Source organism: Orbilia oligospora (genome assembly GCF_000225545.1).
Source record: "Orbilia oligospora ATCC 24927 unplaced genomic scaffold scaffold00079, whole genome shotgun sequence".
Lineage (NCBI taxonomy): Eukaryota > Fungi > Ascomycota > Orbiliomycetes > Orbiliales > Orbiliaceae > Orbilia > Orbilia oligospora.
The window spans coordinates 1,523,204-1,541,171 of NW_011645636.1; the positions used below are offsets into that span (position 1 = coordinate 1,523,204).

At 45.9% G+C, this 17,968-nt stretch overlaps 4 protein-coding genes across 4 annotated transcripts; 2 read left to right on the forward strand and 2 right to left on the reverse strand.

Annotated features, from left to right (window-relative positions):
• Nucleotides 1-444: 444 nt before the first annotated feature.
• On the forward strand, nucleotides 445-1,583 carry AOL_s00079g462 (uncharacterized protein; the record flags this gene model as incomplete). The annotated part of the gene is made up of 3 exons (XM_011124337.1): nucleotides 445-557; nucleotides 622-778; nucleotides 846-1,583. The coding sequence occupies 3 exons, from the start codon at nucleotides 445-447 to the stop codon at nucleotides 1,581-1,583; spliced, it is 1,008 nt and encodes a 335-aa protein (XP_011122639.1).
• Nucleotides 1,584-2,177: 594 nt separating this feature from the next.
• On the reverse strand, nucleotides 2,178-9,540 carry AOL_s00079g463 (uncharacterized protein; the record flags this gene model as incomplete). The annotated part of the gene is made up of 6 exons (XM_011124338.1): nucleotides 2,178-8,278; nucleotides 8,336-8,530; nucleotides 8,598-8,760; nucleotides 8,817-9,202; nucleotides 9,307-9,356; nucleotides 9,431-9,540. The coding sequence occupies 6 exons, from the start codon at nucleotides 9,538-9,540 to the stop codon at nucleotides 2,178-2,180; spliced, it is 7,005 nt and encodes a 2,334-aa protein (XP_011122640.1).
• Nucleotides 9,541-10,310: 770 nt separating this feature from the next.
• On the reverse strand, nucleotides 10,311-10,723 carry AOL_s00079g464 (uncharacterized protein; the record flags this gene model as incomplete). The annotated part of the gene is made up of 2 exons (XM_011124339.1): nucleotides 10,311-10,476; nucleotides 10,545-10,723. 2 exons carry the CDS (start codon nucleotides 10,721-10,723, stop codon nucleotides 10,311-10,313), a joined length of 345 nt encoding a protein of 114 aa, XP_011122641.1.
• Nucleotides 10,724-12,903: 2,180 nt separating this feature from the next.
• Nucleotides 12,904-17,524, forward strand: AOL_s00079g465 (uncharacterized protein; the record flags this gene model as incomplete). Its single annotated transcript, XM_011124340.1, has 11 exons — nucleotides 12,904-13,012; nucleotides 13,142-13,233; nucleotides 13,318-13,766; nucleotides 13,833-13,861; nucleotides 13,916-14,100; nucleotides 14,206-14,365; nucleotides 14,426-14,532; nucleotides 14,626-16,397; nucleotides 16,465-16,486; nucleotides 16,556-17,421; nucleotides 17,491-17,524. 11 exons carry the CDS (start codon nucleotides 12,904-12,906, stop codon nucleotides 17,522-17,524), a joined length of 3,825 nt encoding a protein of 1,274 aa, XP_011122642.1.
• Nucleotides 17,525-17,968: the final 444 nt, after the last annotated feature.

Here is a 17,968-nt window from a genome sequence, read left to right on the forward strand (position 1 = left end):
TTCGTCCGCTATTAAACTAGCCTAGATATCTGCGCTGGTTTTCCTATCGGATACATTTCTGGAAGGCTAGGGGAAAGTCATAGACGAAACAGACTATAATGTTGTACTATAGAATAAGCTTTTTACCACGTTCTTCACTCTTCTCTGACTCAAGACTCTAGTTTGGGGGGAGAAACTTTATCTATAAATGTCTTATCAATTTCCCACGTACCACGATGGATTTTGAAAAAAAAAAATCCTCCTGCAGGAAGGATCTTAATCCTCATGATTGTTTCGTGAGTAGGTTTTATACCGTCTCCATCTCGTTCGTATTGTCTACCGCTTGTCGGGACATTATTTTCCTCTTCAATTTTTTGTAGATATATCGACATAGCGATATCGATCTTTTCTTCAAATTATCTTTTTCAACAAAAAGCTTATACGCAAAGTTTTCGGCAGTCAAAAATGAAATTTTTCAGCGCCGCCGCTTTACTTTCGCTCACTTTGTGCTGTGGTTTGACGAATTCTTTGAGGATTATTATCAACAATGATGATGGTTGGGCTACTGCCAATATCAGGTAGATACCCCCTTGGTAGTTAAATTTCAATAGTCTGTTAACTGATCGACTGCGCGGTTCATAGGGAGTTCTATAAGGCTCTAAGAGCCGATGGCCATGATGCATACATTGTCGCACCAATTGAACAACAGTCTGGACAAGGAGGCAGAACAGTTTTCTCAGCTGAAGCCACGCTCTCAAGGCCTGGCCAATTCGATACTGTTCCTGCTGGTGCACCCTCTGTAAGGCATAAAACTCAATTCCCAATATACGTATCGTGAAGCAAAAAAATTCTAACATCGGAAATAGTTCGGTTCCGATCCATTGGACTCCCACATCTGGTATTATAACGGTACCCCAGCAGCTGTCACCTTCTTCGCCCTCGACTACCTCGTCAAACGCCAGAACATCTTCAACGGCTCCGAACCAGATCTAATAGTCACTGGTCCAAACGAAGGCTCCAACGCTGGTCCCTTTGTCTTCACACTCTCAGGAACCGTAGGCGCAGCATACGCAGCAGTAAGCAGAGGTATCCCCGCCATAGCCTTCTCCGCAACCGACATCCTAAACCGAAAATACACTGCCGTAAACACCACCAACGATCCTGCCACTATCTTGGGAAAACTTGCGACAAAAGTAGTAAACCAACTTGAGGCCAAGGGTAATGGTGAAAACTCGAGACTTCTACCATATGGATACGGATTAAATGTCAACTTCCCTTATATATCTACTAAGGCCACTGCATTGTCCGAAGGGGTTTCATGTGTGAACCCCCCGTTCGTTTATACCAGACTTACTGGTGGTGCGGCAACAAACATCGCAGGATATAATGAAGAAACTGGTGTCTTCAACTGGGCTAGTAACTTCACTTCTCCGGGTGTAAACGCCTGTATCAACGGTGACTGCGAGCTACCCGGCGAGACAGACGTCATTAAGGAGTGTAAGTCTGCCATATCGATTTTTACAATCGACTACGACGCGCCGAGCTGTGGTGGTGCAGAGAGGATTGGAGAATTGTTAGTTGGATTGGTGGAGAATGAGGAGTAGGCCAAGGGGAACGAGGGCAAAAATGCTACGGTTACTGCTGTTCCCAGGCCAGTTGAGACCGGTGCTGCTATGAGGATTGGGGTTAATGGGGTTATGGGTGCTTTAATAGGTGCTGTTGCTGTTGGGATGTCGATGCTATAGATTACCTCAATAACTTATGGGAACTTAGTACCGATATAGCCCTGAGCTAGCCTTGAGGCGAAGGTAAAACGAACGGAGTACTGGAAATAATACCGATTCTAGACAGGGCAGTTTGAGAACGAGGAAAGGCGTAAAGTAGGTGGATAAGTACCTCGGTAGATAGACAAATAATTATTGTATATACAAATAAGGCGCATCTCAAGTCCTCCAGATATAACCAAGAAACAATATGAACGGTCGAAAGATTTACAGTATTTTAAAACGCCGAAAGTATGCCTGCATCCATCCATCAACCTGCAAAGTACATTGCCTCCATGCGCAATGCGAAGGAAGGATTTTGATCTATGTATATTCAAACTGAGTCACAAAGAAATATATCAAAACGTACATCATTTTTTAATTTTTTAATTTTAGTTTTTTTTTTGGTTTTAGATCATTAGGAAAGGAAAGCCGCTACCCGCCAACCATCCAACTCGGCCAACATTGCGAATACCAATCTCCCATGTAATAGCATGAATACCCCTTGGGACAAACAGTCCCGCCAGTGTATCCGATACCACCACATTGGGCCCAAGCTGCGACGGCGGCAGTATTAACGGCTGGTGCTGTTGATGTTGTACTGGTGCTCGTGGTAAGAGGTTTTGAAGTAGCTGCTGGAATACATTGGGAGTAATAATCATTGCTTCTGGAGCACTCCCATCCGTAAGGACAGTTTGTACCACCGGTCCATCCTATGCCACCACATTGGCCCCATCCAGCTACGGTTATGGTGTTTGCTGGAGATGTAGTAGAGGATGATGATGTTGTGCTGGTAGTACTCGTGCTTGTGATCCTCAGGGAGGACGAAGAAGTCGAGCTGGAACTTGAAGAGCTTGATGTTGTAGTCACTCTTGTTGGGCTAGGTAGGGTGGAAGTTGGAGATGTCGGCGTTGTCGACGTAGTAGTTGTCCTGCTCGACGAGGTCGACGAGCTGGAAGTTGATGTGCTAGAGCTCGAAGAGCTTGTCGTAGTTACCCTGTTTGAGCTCGAGGGACTTGAAGAGCTAGAGCTAGACGAGGTAGAACTTGAAGAGCTTGATATAGTTACCTTACTCAAACTTGATGTTGCAGATGGGATAGGGGTAGAGGAAGAAGTCGTCGTCTTATTTGAAGTTGTCGGGGTAGGAGTAGCTGACGTCGCCGCAGGCTTACACTGTGAGTACCAATCATCCTGTCGTACGCACTCATAACCACTCCCACAACGAGTACCACCGGTATAGCCATTCCCACCGCATTGCGCGTATGCTCCAACAATCAATGTACTGACAGCCAATATGCTGGAACTTGTTGGAGTGGATGTCGACAATGGTACAGAAGTAGCAGCAGGTTTACATTGAGAATAGTAATCGTCCTGGCGGATGCATTCCCATCCATACTCACAACGAGTACCTCCACTGTAATTTATGCCACCGCACTGAGCGTATGCTCCTACGGTCGCAGTATTGGTTGAAGTAGTACTGGTGCTAGTCGGTGTAGACGTTTTCAATGGCTTCAATGTGGCAGCCGGCTTGCACTGTGAATAGTAATCATCTTGTCTTACGCATTCCCAACCGTATTCACAACGGGTACCGCCTGAGTAACTGATACCTCCGCATTGGGCGTATGCTCCGACAGTGGCGGTATTCACGGATACGGTGGACGTCGCCAACGGCTTAGACGTTAATGCAGGCTTGCACTGTGAATAATAATAGTCCTGTTTTACGCATTCCCAACCATATTCACAACGTGTACCGCCGGAATAGTTAATGCCTCCGCATTGAGCATACGCTCCGACGGTAGCAGTATTGACCAATGTAGTACTAGAGGTAGTTGGTGTAGACGTAGTCAACGGTTTGGACGTCGATGCAGGCTTACACTGTGAATAGTAATCGTCTTGTTTCACACATTCCCAACCATAGGGGCATGAAGTACCTCCGTTATAATTAACCCCTCCGCATTGTTCATAGCTTCCCACAGTTGCTGTGTTAATGGACTTTGTGGACAATGGCGTGGATGTCGCGGCTGGTTTACATTGGGAATAGTAATCGTCCTGACGTATACACTCCCAACCATACTCACAGACTGTACCTCCCGTATAACCAATACCACCACATTGTGAATAGCCTGGTACGATGTTAAGATTGACTGATAGTGTGGCCAAGGGGGTGGAAGTAGTTGAACGGGTTGAGGATGTGGATGTGGTTGAACTCTTCGGTGTGGTAGGAGTCGTCGCTGCTGGAGCCGGCGAACTAGTTGAAGAAGCCGAGCGCACCGAGACATTGGTAGTCGTAGCTATTGTGGACGAAGGAGTAGAACTCGCTGCAGGCTTACACTGGGAATACCAATCGTCCTGTCTAACACATTCCCAACCAGGTTCGCAAACCGTACCTCCGAGGTAGCCGATTCCTCCGCACTGCGAATAGCCTGATACAATATTCAGGTTAACAGAAAGCTTAGTTGAAGTTGATAGGCTACTTGTCGAACTTGAACTATTCGGGGTAGTAGAAGCCGCAGCAGACGTGGTCGAAGGAGTCGATGTAGCTGCAGGCTTGCATTGAGAATAATAATCGTCCTGACGAACACATTCCCAGCCATAAGGACATCTTGTGCCACCACTGTAATTTATACCGCCACACTGAGCATATCCAGCCACAGTTGCAGTATTGACAAGAGTGGAAGTGGATAAAGGCACAGAAATCGCTGCAGGTTTGCATTGGGAGTAATAATCGTCTTGTCGAACGCACTCCCAACCGTAAGGGCAGTTGGTACCTCCTGTGTAATCGACGCCCCCACATTGGGCATACCCCGCAACGGTAGCAGAATTAACCAAGCGAGAAGTGGAAGTGGTTTTAGAGATCGTGGCTGGACTAGTTGATGTCACAGCTGGCGCAGATGTTGTGGAAGGCACAGAAGTTGCGGCTGGTTTACATTGGGAGTAGTAGTCGTCTTGTCGAACGCACTCCCAACCATAAGGGCATTTAGTACCTCCTGTATAATTGATACCACCGCACTGCGCATAGCCCGCAACCATGGCGTTATTAACCGATAGTGATGTTGACAGAGCTGTAGAAGTAGCCGCCGGCTTACATTGTGAGTAGTAGTCATCTTGTCGTACGCACTCCCACCCGTTCTCACATCGATTCCCACCGCTGTAATTGATGCCTCCGCACTGTGCATAAGCTCCAACTGTTGCGGTGTTAATCTTAATTGAACTGGATAGTGGTACTGAGGTAGCAGCTGGTTTACATTGAGAATAATAATCGTCTTGACGAACACATTCCCAGCCGTACTCGCAACGGGTTCCCCCACTATAGTTGATCCCACCACATTGAGCATAAGCCACAACTGTGGCAGTATTCACTGAGGTGGTTGAGCTTGCAGATGCCGTCATAGATGTGGCTGCTCGGGTTGATGTCGTTGATGCTGCCGACACGGGTGCCGAAAGAAGGGCATCTTTCAAAGGATTTAATAATCCACCAGCTGAGCTCAAACTCGTAGGTCGGGAGGATGTTGAACTCGATGTAGCGGACGTTGTCGGTACTGACGTAGCGGCAGGTTTACATTGAGAGTACCAATCATCCTGGCGAATACATTCCCATCCATACTCACAGCGAGTTCCTCCGGTATATCCGATCCCACCACACTGAGCATAAGACCCGGCCGTGGCTGTATTTATCGACGCAGTAGACGTCGATGACGAGCGAGGCGTGGAAGTCGCAGCAGGTTTACATTGAGAATAGTAATCATCCTGGCGCACACACTCCCATCCATATTCACATTGAGTTCCACCAGTATACCCAATACCTCCGCATTGAGAATACCCAGATACGATAGCGGTATTCACAGAGAAAGAAGAGACTGAAACGCTAGCGCTTGATGACGAGGCTGACGAAGGCGCTTTGGTTGTGGAACTCGAAGCCACGGATACAATTGCTGTTTTCGCTGAAAGCGACGAGAGGCCCACACCGGAACTGGAAGTAGTAGATGAAGCGGCTTTAATACTGCCTGTGGGTGAAGTCGTAAGGGGAACTGAGGTAGCCGCCGGTTTGCACTGGGAATAGTAATCGTCTTGACGAACACATTCCCAGCCATATTCACAACGTGTTCCGCCAGTATATCCAATTCCACCACATTGTGCGTAGGAACCGACAGTAGCGGTGTTTGCAGATACTGACGAACTTGAAGTTGGAAGTGGAGCCGAAGTCGATGCAGGTTTACATTGTGAATAGTAATCATCTTGACGTACGCATTCCCAGCCGTATTCACAGCGTGTACCACCACTGTAGTTGATGCCTCCACATTGTGCATAAGAGCCAACCGTAGCCGTGTTTATAGATACCGAGGAAGTCCTGCTACTAGAGGTTGAAAGTGGAACGGAAGTCGCGGCAGGTTTACACTGAGAATAGTAATCATCCTGACGAACACACTCCCAACCATATTCACAGCGTGTTCCACCGGTGTAATTGATACCTCCGCATTGTGCATAAGAGCCCACGGTGGCAGTATTTACAGATGCTGAAGAAGTTTGACTACGAGAAGTAGACAGCGGTACTGATGTTGTGGCGGGCTTACATTGGGAATAGTAGTTGTCTTGACGAACACATTCCCAACCGTACTCGCATTTTGTGCCTCCAGTGTATCCGATTCCACCACATTGAGTGTATCCAGCAACGATAGCCGTATTAACTGATAGAGAAGAAATTACGATGCTATAGCTTGTTACCGGTGTTGAAGAAAGCTTAACGCTGGAACTCGTGGTTATGAGCGAAGAAGCCTTAACACTCGAGCTCGAGGCTGACAGTGGTACCGACGTCGATGCAGGCTTACACTGAGAATAGTAGTCATCCTGGCGGACACACTCCCAGCCATATTCACAACGGGTACCTCCGCTATAGTTGACACCATCACACTGAGCATAGGCACCCACAGTGGCAGTATTGACAGAAGCGGTTGATAGAGGAACTGATGTTGCCGCAGGTTTACATTGTGAATAGTAGTCATCCTGGAGAACGCACTCCCATCCGTATTCACAGCGAGTACCTCCGCTGTAATTAATACCACCACATTGAGCGTAGGCACCAACTGTGGCAGTATTGATGGAAAATGTGCTCGATGAACCACTCGAGGAGGCAGTAGTCAAGATTTTGCTTGTAGCGGCTGTTGTTTCCGTGGCTGTTGTTCCCGTGGCTGTTGTTACTGTTGTTGACGTTGTGGCTTTTGAAGTGGCGCTTAAAATTCCGGTTACGGCGTTCGGAAGACTGAGAGATATTCCAGCCGTGGCGGAGGAAGTACTAGAACTAGTAGATGCTTTCGAAGTGGACGCAGAAGTACTAGTTGATGCATTAGGATCTGTTCCTGGTATACACTGAGAATAGTAATCGTTCGACTTTGAACAGTAGTACCCAGTAATGCAAGTAGTCGCTCCGGTCCATAATAACCCACCACACTGCGCATAGGCAGCGGCTGCAGGCATACTTGCAGCTGAAGAAGTGGAAGAAGCAGATGTAACGCTGGATGTGGACACCTTGGATGTGGAGGTAGTGCTTGATGCATTTGGATCCGTTCCAGGAATACACTGTGAATAATAGTCGCTCGACTTGGAACAATAGAACCCAGAAACACAAGTAGTCGCTCCAGTCCATGTGATCCCTCCACATTGTGCATAGGCAGCAGCAGCGGGTGTGCTTGCCACTGACGAAGTAGAAGCGGAAGAAGTAGAAATAGTTGTGGAACTAGATGTTTTTGAAGTGGTAGTCGACGCGTTTGGATCTGTTCCAGGAACACACTGCGAGTAATAGTCACTTGACTTCGAGCACCAGTAACCGTCGACACAAGTAGTTGCGCCAGTCCATGTGGCTCCGCCGCATTGAGCGTAAGCGGCAGCACGAGGTGTTGGTGCTGCCGAAGTCGAGGATGTGGAAGTAGTACTAGGGATAGACGCCGCAGAAGTAGTGCTGGGAGAATTAGGATCTGTCCCAGGAATACATTGCGAATAATGGTCGCTAGACTTCGAGCACCAGTACCCGGTCACACAAGTCGTGGCGCCGGTCCAGAGAAGTCCACCACATTGTGCATAGGCTGCAGCCGGCGTAGTTGTTAGCGACGTAGATAAAGATGAGCTCGTTTTAGAGACTGCTGATGAACTACTAGAAGTAGACGACCCGATGGAAGAACTACTCAATGTACCAGTAGTAGATGCGGACGAAGTAACCACAACGGCGGTATTTGGACTTGGGATACATTGTGAATAGAAGCTATTTGACTTTGAACAATAGTATCCCGCCACGCACTCCGTAGGCCCAATGTAAGTAAGGCCACCGCATTGTGCGTATGCAGAGGCAAGCGCTGTGGATGAGCTGGATGTCGTGGATGTTGAGGACGTCGAAGCGCCAATGCTATTAGATGTGGAAGCAACAGTAGAAGATGTAGACACACGCACAGAGCTGCTGCTATTTGGGTCAGGTACACATTGCGAGTAAAAGCTGTTCGAAACTGAGCATATATATCCCGGTACACATTCTGTGGCCCCAAGATAAGCTAAAATCTACGTTAGCGGAATGGCGAAAGTAAATAGTGACGATCAAAAAAACCTACTTAGACCGCCGCACTGCCCGTAAGCTGGAACCAGCGCCTTTGTCGAAGTTGTCGCTGCAGATGAACTCTTCGTGAATGTTCCGGATAGAGACGTCGTTGAAACAGAAATGGCCGTCCCGGTGCTATTTCTAAGGGCAGATGTAGTCGTCCTCGCGGTAGCAGTGATAGAAGTCCTCGAGCCTGCTCCGGATATAACTGTTATGGCTCACATGTCAGTACAATAATTGGAGCAAGAAGCCCCTGGTGGATTCTTTGTACGTACGAGCAGGTCCCGGAAATATATAAGAATTAGACCCAAGTAAGTTACCGATGGTGACAAGAATCCCAGGGTCTAGTGAAGTGTATGCTCCGGGAAATCGGACGGTATCTGAAGGCCGTGCGGATCCCCCACCAGTCACCTTTAGACTAGCGCACATGGGATAGAACTAAGGAATCGGTATTAGTAAGTCGTAATAAATCTTAATTGTCAAGAAATCAGTACTTTGGCCCCGTTAAGGAGACTTGCGCCGCCCAGATTTACGAATTCATGTCTCATCATATAGCTTCCCGAGGCGATATTAGATGGAATGTTGATAGTGTAACCGCTTCCCGCAGCAATGGAATCAGATGCCCACGACCCGTCATCATGCAGCCCATCCTCATCAATCTTGAAAAAGTCAAGCAGGTTGGGGTTTTCGTTAGAGCAGTCCCCACTACTACAGTAGGCAAGATATGACAGGCTAGGGCCCTTGTAGTTCGACGGCCAGCCTGGCCAATCGAAAGTGATAGATCCACCAGCTTTGACCGTTGCCGCCACGGGCCAGGAAGTCCCGTCTGGTTGATTGCAGGCGATCGCATTACTCATGATATCGCTGACAGGACCTCGACCTAGAGAGCAAAAGAAAAGTTAGGTTCGATGTATTCCTGCATAGATATTATACTAGTATGCTGATTCGCCAGGCGGTTGATCGGGCCAAAGATTTCACACTTACTTAACATCTGCCAGACACGGCTGGTTGCGGAGGTACCACCTCCTACGATACTACGTACACACTAAGGTCAACCTATACCATTACCACAAAAAACGAAGAGTTATTATCGAAACAGGGAACTCACAAATCAAGAAGGCCGGCAGAAGAGGCAGGTGCAAGAACATTATCAAGGAGACCAGCTTGAGCAAGGCCCACCCAACCAAAGGTGAGCCCTACCGCTGGATAGGGCTTCATTTCGTGATCTAGCCTTTAGAGTGTTAAATATAGTGAAAACCAATGTAAACATTTGTTGAAGTAAGATAAGATGTGAATATGACGAAAGAAAGGAGAGGGAAAGCACTTCGTGTTTGTACCGTCGATATTGCCATTTATACAAAGGATATCCTCTATTATTTTGGAAAGGTTGATTTTAAGTTCACATCTTATGAGCCCTGGGATGGTGAACTCAAAAAAACAAGTCGGTATCATGAGGGCATCTAGGCCTTCGGGTGTATCGACCGGCTATGTAGCCGAATAACGTAGCAATCGGCAGCTGTACCTGTAATTTTCTAGCACGAGTACGCCGATTCATAATTTCACAAAACAGCTGCATTGAAAAGTCAAAGTTGGGTTCAAAACGTTTTTATGAGAATTGCCTAGTCCGGTAATTTCGCAGAGTCTATGGCGAAATATTTTTTCCAGAAGAACTTAAACCGAGAAACTTACTGTCGGCCAAGACAAATTTGCCTAATGCAGGAATTTCCTTGCTGGAATGTAACTCATATTCTGAAGAAGAATCTATAAGAAGACTTAGACAAAACTAGACCAGAGACTCTATGGCAAAAGCGTCAATGTGGTATTGCTAAGTTTGTCATGAATTATAATACATTAAACAGAGGCTCTACATTTAAATATCTCTTGTTGCATTTTGCGTGTTGTCTCATCCACTTGGCAGGGCAGTCTCGTAACCAATTGGCAGGGCGGCCATTATTACGACCTTGAAATACGGAGATGCGCTGCCGCTATCAGTAATGGTACAACATGTCCTCCTTAGCAACCTCAACGCGTCCGTTACTCCGAAGGAGATCACGACGGGCCATCTTCGCCCTGTAGCTCCATTCAAGCTCGCCGCCTCCCCACGGACGCCGGCTGATGGAAGGATTCGCCGGGCTATTTATTGCTTTGAAGGAACTTGGAAATAGTTAGGCATGCCCTGAGACTTATATGTAGATTCCAAGTACGCGGACCAGAAAACATACCATTCCCCATCTTTGTATTTGACTTCATATGTTTTGAGGTCGATGTCGTCCTGCCCTTCATTCCGATTTCGAAGCGAGACACCCCAGTCTACCAAAAAATAGGTCTTTTTCTTCTCTTCTGCATCATAGTCTGCTGCATAGTGGGTATAATCGCATTTGCGGTTGTATATTCTCCCCATTATTGATAAGGCAATATCCGAAAGGATCTGATTTGGGCGCGGCGGCGACAAGGTTCTCCGGGGACTTCAGTCGTCCTAAATTTGATTAAAGAACGTGATCTTCCCATCATCGACCTTTCCATTCCTTTCCCAGAGGGCTGTCTGGATCTTTCCTGGCTTTGATTATAACCAGTTGAGTCGAAAGAAGGACCCATGAAGCCCCTAACCATTGCCCACTTGTGGATCAATCAAGATAATTACGTAGAAGCAAGTTACATGTGATACTACGGATTAAGAAGGAAGGCCAAGTTGGCTAGTCCCGTGACGAGACAAACACGAGGGATCCCTTCCTGAAGCTGCCGATAGTTATAATATTCAAATTCGTCACAATCCAAACTTAATTAAGTTTAACGCTTGACATATTCGAGAAATATGGATGGCCCAAGTAATCCCGAGACCCCACAATATGAGATACATGAACTATAACTAACGACATTTACTGGATATTCATGACCATACGAGCGAGAAGATAAGAGTGCGCTAGTATAAGATCCCTGCTTGGTAGTTAGTCCTCCTGCTTCCAGTTCCTGCAGGTGCCTGGTCTCGTAAGATGCCTAGCTAAATTCGAGCAGGCCAGGGGCTGCAGGCTGGGCGATGTCGCATTGCAACACAAAAAAGAACACAATGTGGTCAAGGTTGAACGCGGATATCGATGGGACCTTCGATACTTAAAACGCTTATCGAATATCCTGATCCTTTAATTTCGGCGCGCCTTAGATTTCCTGAGAGTTAGGTAACACAAGTCGGAGACAAAATGATTATCCTAGTATTAATATTTCTAGAAACTTCAGTATCGTTTTTGGTATGACATTACCAACGGCCGACTGAGAATATACTGGGAGAACAATACGACACTAATACACTAGAAGGATACTTCTCAAATGTCTAGCACAATTTTTGACCAGTCTGGATTATTGTAACTCTGCGAGAACGTATTCTATTGGGGCTGCCATGCATAGACCAATTGCGTCATTTCTAGAATTCTACGTTCCCTGCGCCATGGTATCAGCTTATACAACTCCTTATAATCATGACTACTCATAAAAATTTTATTCAGCTTTTGAATTCTGACGCGTAATTAAATACTATACTTCAGCCTCACAGTGCTTTGGTTGGCGCTAGAAAAGTATATTTTAAGAGGCAAAACAGTCGATGTTGCCTGATACTCACAATATCTTGATAAACCTCCTTCGCGTAGCGCAAATTAATACCAGCGGCGTGAATAGATGTACAAATTTAAAATTGTAGGACGGCCCGAGAAGCATGGCGCGCGCACAAGCTAGCTCCATTGACAATTCATAGTAGCTAGTAACACTATGTTTGATCATTCAACTTCGATGAACGTCGATCAGGGGTGAATACCTCAGAACAAGATATTCTTACACAATTATTGTATAATTTCCGAGTACTTCTTGCTCCGGCTTGCCATGCCATCGACCCTTGTTTAACCTTGCAAAAGTCATCCCTTCGTCAATCATTTCGCGGATTATTCGGCGCAAGAAAAAAATTGTGTTACTATAGTGGGGGGACAAACCCCAAACTGCAGCCAGGTCTTCGGCATAGGGAAGGTAGCGGGGCCTTATTGATTTGTGTGCCTGTCGTAGCTAACTAGTACTAGTAAAAGCAAAGGCAGAAATTTATGATCAGGAGTTGGCGGCAGAAATACCCCGTCGAGAGCGAAGTCAAAGTTCAGCGTGGCGGTCTTGGTGTCTTGGCTCGGCATGCTAGACGCCAACTCTGCAGGTGTAAAAGCAGGGGAAACACTATAACGAGTTAGGCGATTCAGCAAATCGGCTTGACTGCTTCTTGGAGGTATGGGGAACTCATTCTTGGATCTGATATTATCCTGGATGAATCGGCTTCTCCGGACACTTGCGGCTCATAGTGATCCAGGGGATCACGAATTCATCAAATTTAATATTATAATGTGGATACGTACTCTGAATTTAGCCTTAATGCGGGGTGGAGTTCGAAGTATCGAAATGTATATAACTCTTAAGTTAGCCAGGTTGCCCGCGATCTAGTAGACTGCGATTTAAAATCCACTTGATATTTTCAGTTCCAGTGCTTACTTTGGAGGCACCTTCACTTGTGACTGAGATTCAAGGTCTTAATTGACGACAACGACACCAATATACAGCATGTGGTTTAAGTCAGTGCTTTCGTCGGCGTTACTGCTGCTATTAGCGGGAAGTGCGCAGACTGCAGCGCCGACAGACGAATATCAGGATGCCGACCCGGCACAGTCTGGTAAGCTTCCGTGCGAATACCTTAACTAATCACGATCAATATCGCGCGTGTATCAATCTGAAATATTTATTTGCGTAAAAAATTTGAGCAATAATTTTCAAATACTAAATTTGATTCTTGTTCTAATAGGTTATCTTCCCAATCACAACATCCATCCGAACATCGTGAATAGTCCAAACTTCGGGGAACTATGGCGGCTCGTTTTCAGTAGGAATGAGAGGGTATGATAAAAGCAATATTTCACGTTAATATTCTATACAAAACATACCATTGGAATCTAATATGAAATATATTCAAACATCTAGTTTTTGGCAAAACCTCTAGTTTACACACCTTCTATCCCGGGATCGAGACAGATTATTCTCTTAGCGTCCACACAGAACAAAATTCATTCGGTCGATGCAGTTAATGGAACCCTCATTCGAACTCGCGAACTAATGTCCCCGTTCTTGTCACCCGATGTCCGTTGTACCGACATCCCAGATACTGTTGGAATTATCGGAACTCCAATCATTGATCCTTCTACAAACATCATGTACTTTTTCTCCAAGGGTTATAGGGGTGAAGAGAGGGGGATGGATAATGGCATTTTCCGGTTTTATGCTGTGAATGTTCTTACATTTGAAGATGTCCCGGGATACCCCTTTGTAGTCGACGGAGTGCCCTCAGATACGGACCCGGACAAGTACTTTGTCAGTGGCACACATAATCAGAGACCTTCACTAGCCCTGATCAACAATGTCGTCTATGCCGGGTACGTGCATCCGCTAGTATACACCTAACTACTCGTTCGACGGCTTCTAACTACAGGACTGAATAGTTTTGGTTCACATTGCGGCCAGTTTAACCGTAAGTAGTACTCCAATTTTAAATGAACTAGCGTTCTCCTAACACGGATATTAGATACCGGATGGCTTTTTGGCATACATACTCAAAGCAGAGAAATTGTTAGCGTCTTCTCAACCACGAGCGCTCCATTCACAAAACCCCAGACTGGAACTATTGATGGTGGCGGTGGTGGAGCTTCCATCTGGCAGGGCGGAATGGGCTTGTCTACTGATGCCAACAACCGCATGTTTTTCGTGGCGGTACGTATATATAACCTATAGAGCATCGACTGCCCTCGCGGTCTCGATGCATAACTCTCCCTAAACTACACAAGCTCAATTTGCTGACTATATTGAAACTTACAGGCCAACGGGAAAGCCCACCAAAATATAGACACTCCAGCGAGTGGCAAGACACCTCTTAAGACGCTTAATAACGCTATTGTCAATATCAAAATCGACCCGGAGACTGGAAAGATTTCGCTCTTCGATTATTTTCAACCTTTTGATTACTCCAGTCTTGATGGTAAAGCTAATTTCTGTGTATATCTGTAAAAAGTTGAATTATACTAATTTTTTGATGAAGCTGCTGATAGAGATTTGGGATCATCGGGTCTTACCCTCCTGGACCCCACTGTCTTCAAAACGGCAGGTATTGCGAGAATGGGAGTCACAGCTGGAAAGAATGCAAAGGTATCATGAATATTATCGCATATCCCTGCTCGTTCCACCAACCTTCTACACGTTCAAACTTCTAACGAGCTATATTAATATCTTTAATTATAGGCTTACGTTGTTAATCTTGACGACCTTGGCGGATACAGGCTCAGCTCGGAGGGAAAAGATAGCTGCATTCAGACTATTCAACTAGACAACTCCGTTTTTGGTGGAGCAGGCAGCTACCCACTGGAGGGTGGATATTTTTACTTTACTCCTACCCGATCGCCACTCGTCGCCTATAAATTTGGGACAGACGTGAACGGAAAGCCAGTTTTCACATTGGCTGGGAAATCCAGCGCAGAAATTGGAGGAAGGATGGGCGCTGTTACAGTTACTTCATACAAGGGCCACGAAGGCACTGGAATTGCTTGGATCTGTGACAACAACCGCGGACTACGGGCATTCCATGCTGTTCCTGAAAATGGAGAAATGGTTGAAATCCCTATTCCATCAACAGGTGGTATAGGCAAATTCGCAAGACCCGCCTTTGGGGATGGCCGTGTATATGTCACCAACTCGGCAGGTCATCTAATTGCGCTGGGTGCACCCACAAATCCTCCATTGAGCTGTGACGATCCAATCGATTTTGGCCAGTTAACCATCGGACAATCGAAAACCATTACTGTGACTTGTACTGGGAACATTGCCACCAAGGTCAACGGCGCGGTTGTATCAGATGGATCATTTAGTGTCCAGAACTCCTCTTTTCCGACAGCACAAATTAAGAAGGATGGTGTTTTCACATTCCCAGTCGTTTGGGATCTCACGACTGGCTCACATAAGCCAGGCCCCGAGTCCGCCGTCATCAATATTCTAACAACGAACGCAGTTGCTAAGTATATGACATCTCAACCACTAGATCTGCGTGGAACCATAGCCTCTTCTGGTCCGTTCCTTGATGTTAATCCCGCCACCGTCGATTTTGGAAGCGTGATTGTTGACGACGAATCTGCCACTGATGTTTCCATTGGTTTCACACTCTCGAATACTGGGTCGACTTCATTGCAGATCACAAAGATTACATACACTTTGACAAGCCAGGTTAATAACACTGATATCACATATTCCAATGTCGTTTACAATGGAGACGGTACCGCCAACGCTGGCTCGAGTTTCACACTTTCGGCGCTGCCAACCTCCGGGCAATCGATTGCAGTTGGTGCTAGCCTTTCTGTCACAGCAAACTTCAAAGCGGTAAACGGCGTTGGAGGTTATAACTCTGTTCTCAAAATCGAGTCTAATGGCGGCACCCACAAGATTTTGCTCACCGGCCGTGCCACAACAGCTCCAAAAACTCGTTTCGAAATACAGAACTCCCAAGGTCAATGGGAAGAAAGATTTTCGGTTAACTTCGGAGACGTCGTTTCGGGCCAGTCGGAAACTCGAAAAATCCGAGTTTGCAATGACGGTGGCGCAACTTTGATCGTTACCTTGTCTAAGCCACCTGGTGGGCTCGAGATCTTTGCCCCATTTCCAGCTGACGATTTGTACGAAGGATACAACGTTGCGGCGGGAGAATGTGGACTTGCGACTATAAAGTTTCAACCACTACCAATGGTGCCGAACACGGATTCACACTCTGTATCGGAAACATGGGTACTCAATGTGAATGAAGCAAATTGGGATATTCATAGAGTTACATTCGAAGGAAGAGCCGTATCTAGGCAGTTGGGCCCTCTACTACCTGACGGGACAGCTCGTTATAAATATCTGGGATGCTATCAGGACGGCAGGAGCGGGCGACTCTTTACCAAAAATACAGGCCTTGGGGATCAAGCCACAGTCGGACAATGCGCTCAGACCGGACTAAATAATAATTTTATTTTTGCAGGAACACAGTAAGTTTACCAATTAAATAGTTATTTGCTTCAAGGGACAGAACTAATATCGCTCCCCCCAAATCAGATACCGCAAAGAATGCTGGCAGGTAAGAGACTAGAAATTTTAAAATTCACTTCACAAGGCTCTTATTCTAATATCAATCGGTATTCTCTAGGGAAATACTCCTCCACCAAGTATCTACTTTTACCCAGAGAGTGATGCCAAGTGCACTTGGGGTTGCACAGGAGATACGACACAGCCTTGTGGTGGCAATGGCCAATTCATGAATGTCTTCTACGACAGCACAAGATATACACCACCAAGCCCAGACGGTTCGGTGACCACAAGTTCGACGACTATAAGTTCGACGACGACCAGTCGCACGACTACATCCTCTACTTTGTCGACTACTACGAGCTCGTCTACTACTCTGTCAACCACTACGAGCTCCTCTACCACGACGTCGACTACGAAGTCTACAACCTCGTCTACAACTACATCATCTACTACAACTTCATCTACTACGGCGTCTACTACGCCATCTACGACACCATCTACTACACCATCCACTACACCATCCACTACACCATCCACTACACCATCCACGACAACATCAAGCTCCTCAACGACCATATCAACCACAAAATCCACTACACCTTCAACAACCACTACAACCACCACTACAACCACCACAACAACATTCATGACATCCACTATAACGTCCACCACCTCGACTTCAACTTCATCCTCAGCACCAGCAAGGCCCGCAACAGATCCTACCAAACGTTGGGAAGACAAAGGATGTTGGCTTGATCCTCCCGCAGCATATGTTAAAGCCGTTCACCCACATATCAAATACGCCACAGATCTCATGACAACGCAACACTGCCTTGAATATTGCGAGACCCGGAATTATGTCTGGGCAGGTCTAGAGTATAGACGGGAATGTTATTGTGCAAATGAGTTTATCGGTGAAGAGAAGAGTACTTGCACATTAACTTGTATGGCAAATACAACAGAAATGTGTGGTGGTTCGAGAAGGTATGAAAAGTTTTCCCGATTCTAAATTTGTTAACCAGAATTTGCAGATGCTAATTGAGGTTGATATAGGATGAACGTTTATAATCTTGTGAAGCTAGATTAATTATGGGTTTGAAATTTATACAGGGCGTAACCAAGTGGTTTTTCTTTTGGTAGTGTACATTTCTATGTTTAATACTTCGATGATGCTTTGGGATGGGTTTCTTGGATTTCTTTTTTTTTTATCGTCACTAGTCACAAAAAATAAGTAATAATAATCCTTAATTATAAAAATTGTCGGGCAGCTCTTATTTTGATTTGAAATTTGTATTCACTTTCGGGAGGTTGTATTTTATAACGAAACTTGGAGAGCAGGCGATTGTATCACACGACATGTTATAGAAAATCAATGGTTAGAGTACCTAGGTGCGGGATTAGTTAAGGTAATCAATTCTATAAATACCTAATATCTCTATAATATCACGAACGCGTTATTGGTGAGATAAGTTTTAAAAACGATAAACGGAAATTCAACTTCATTATGATTAACTACTAATTGGCCACCCCC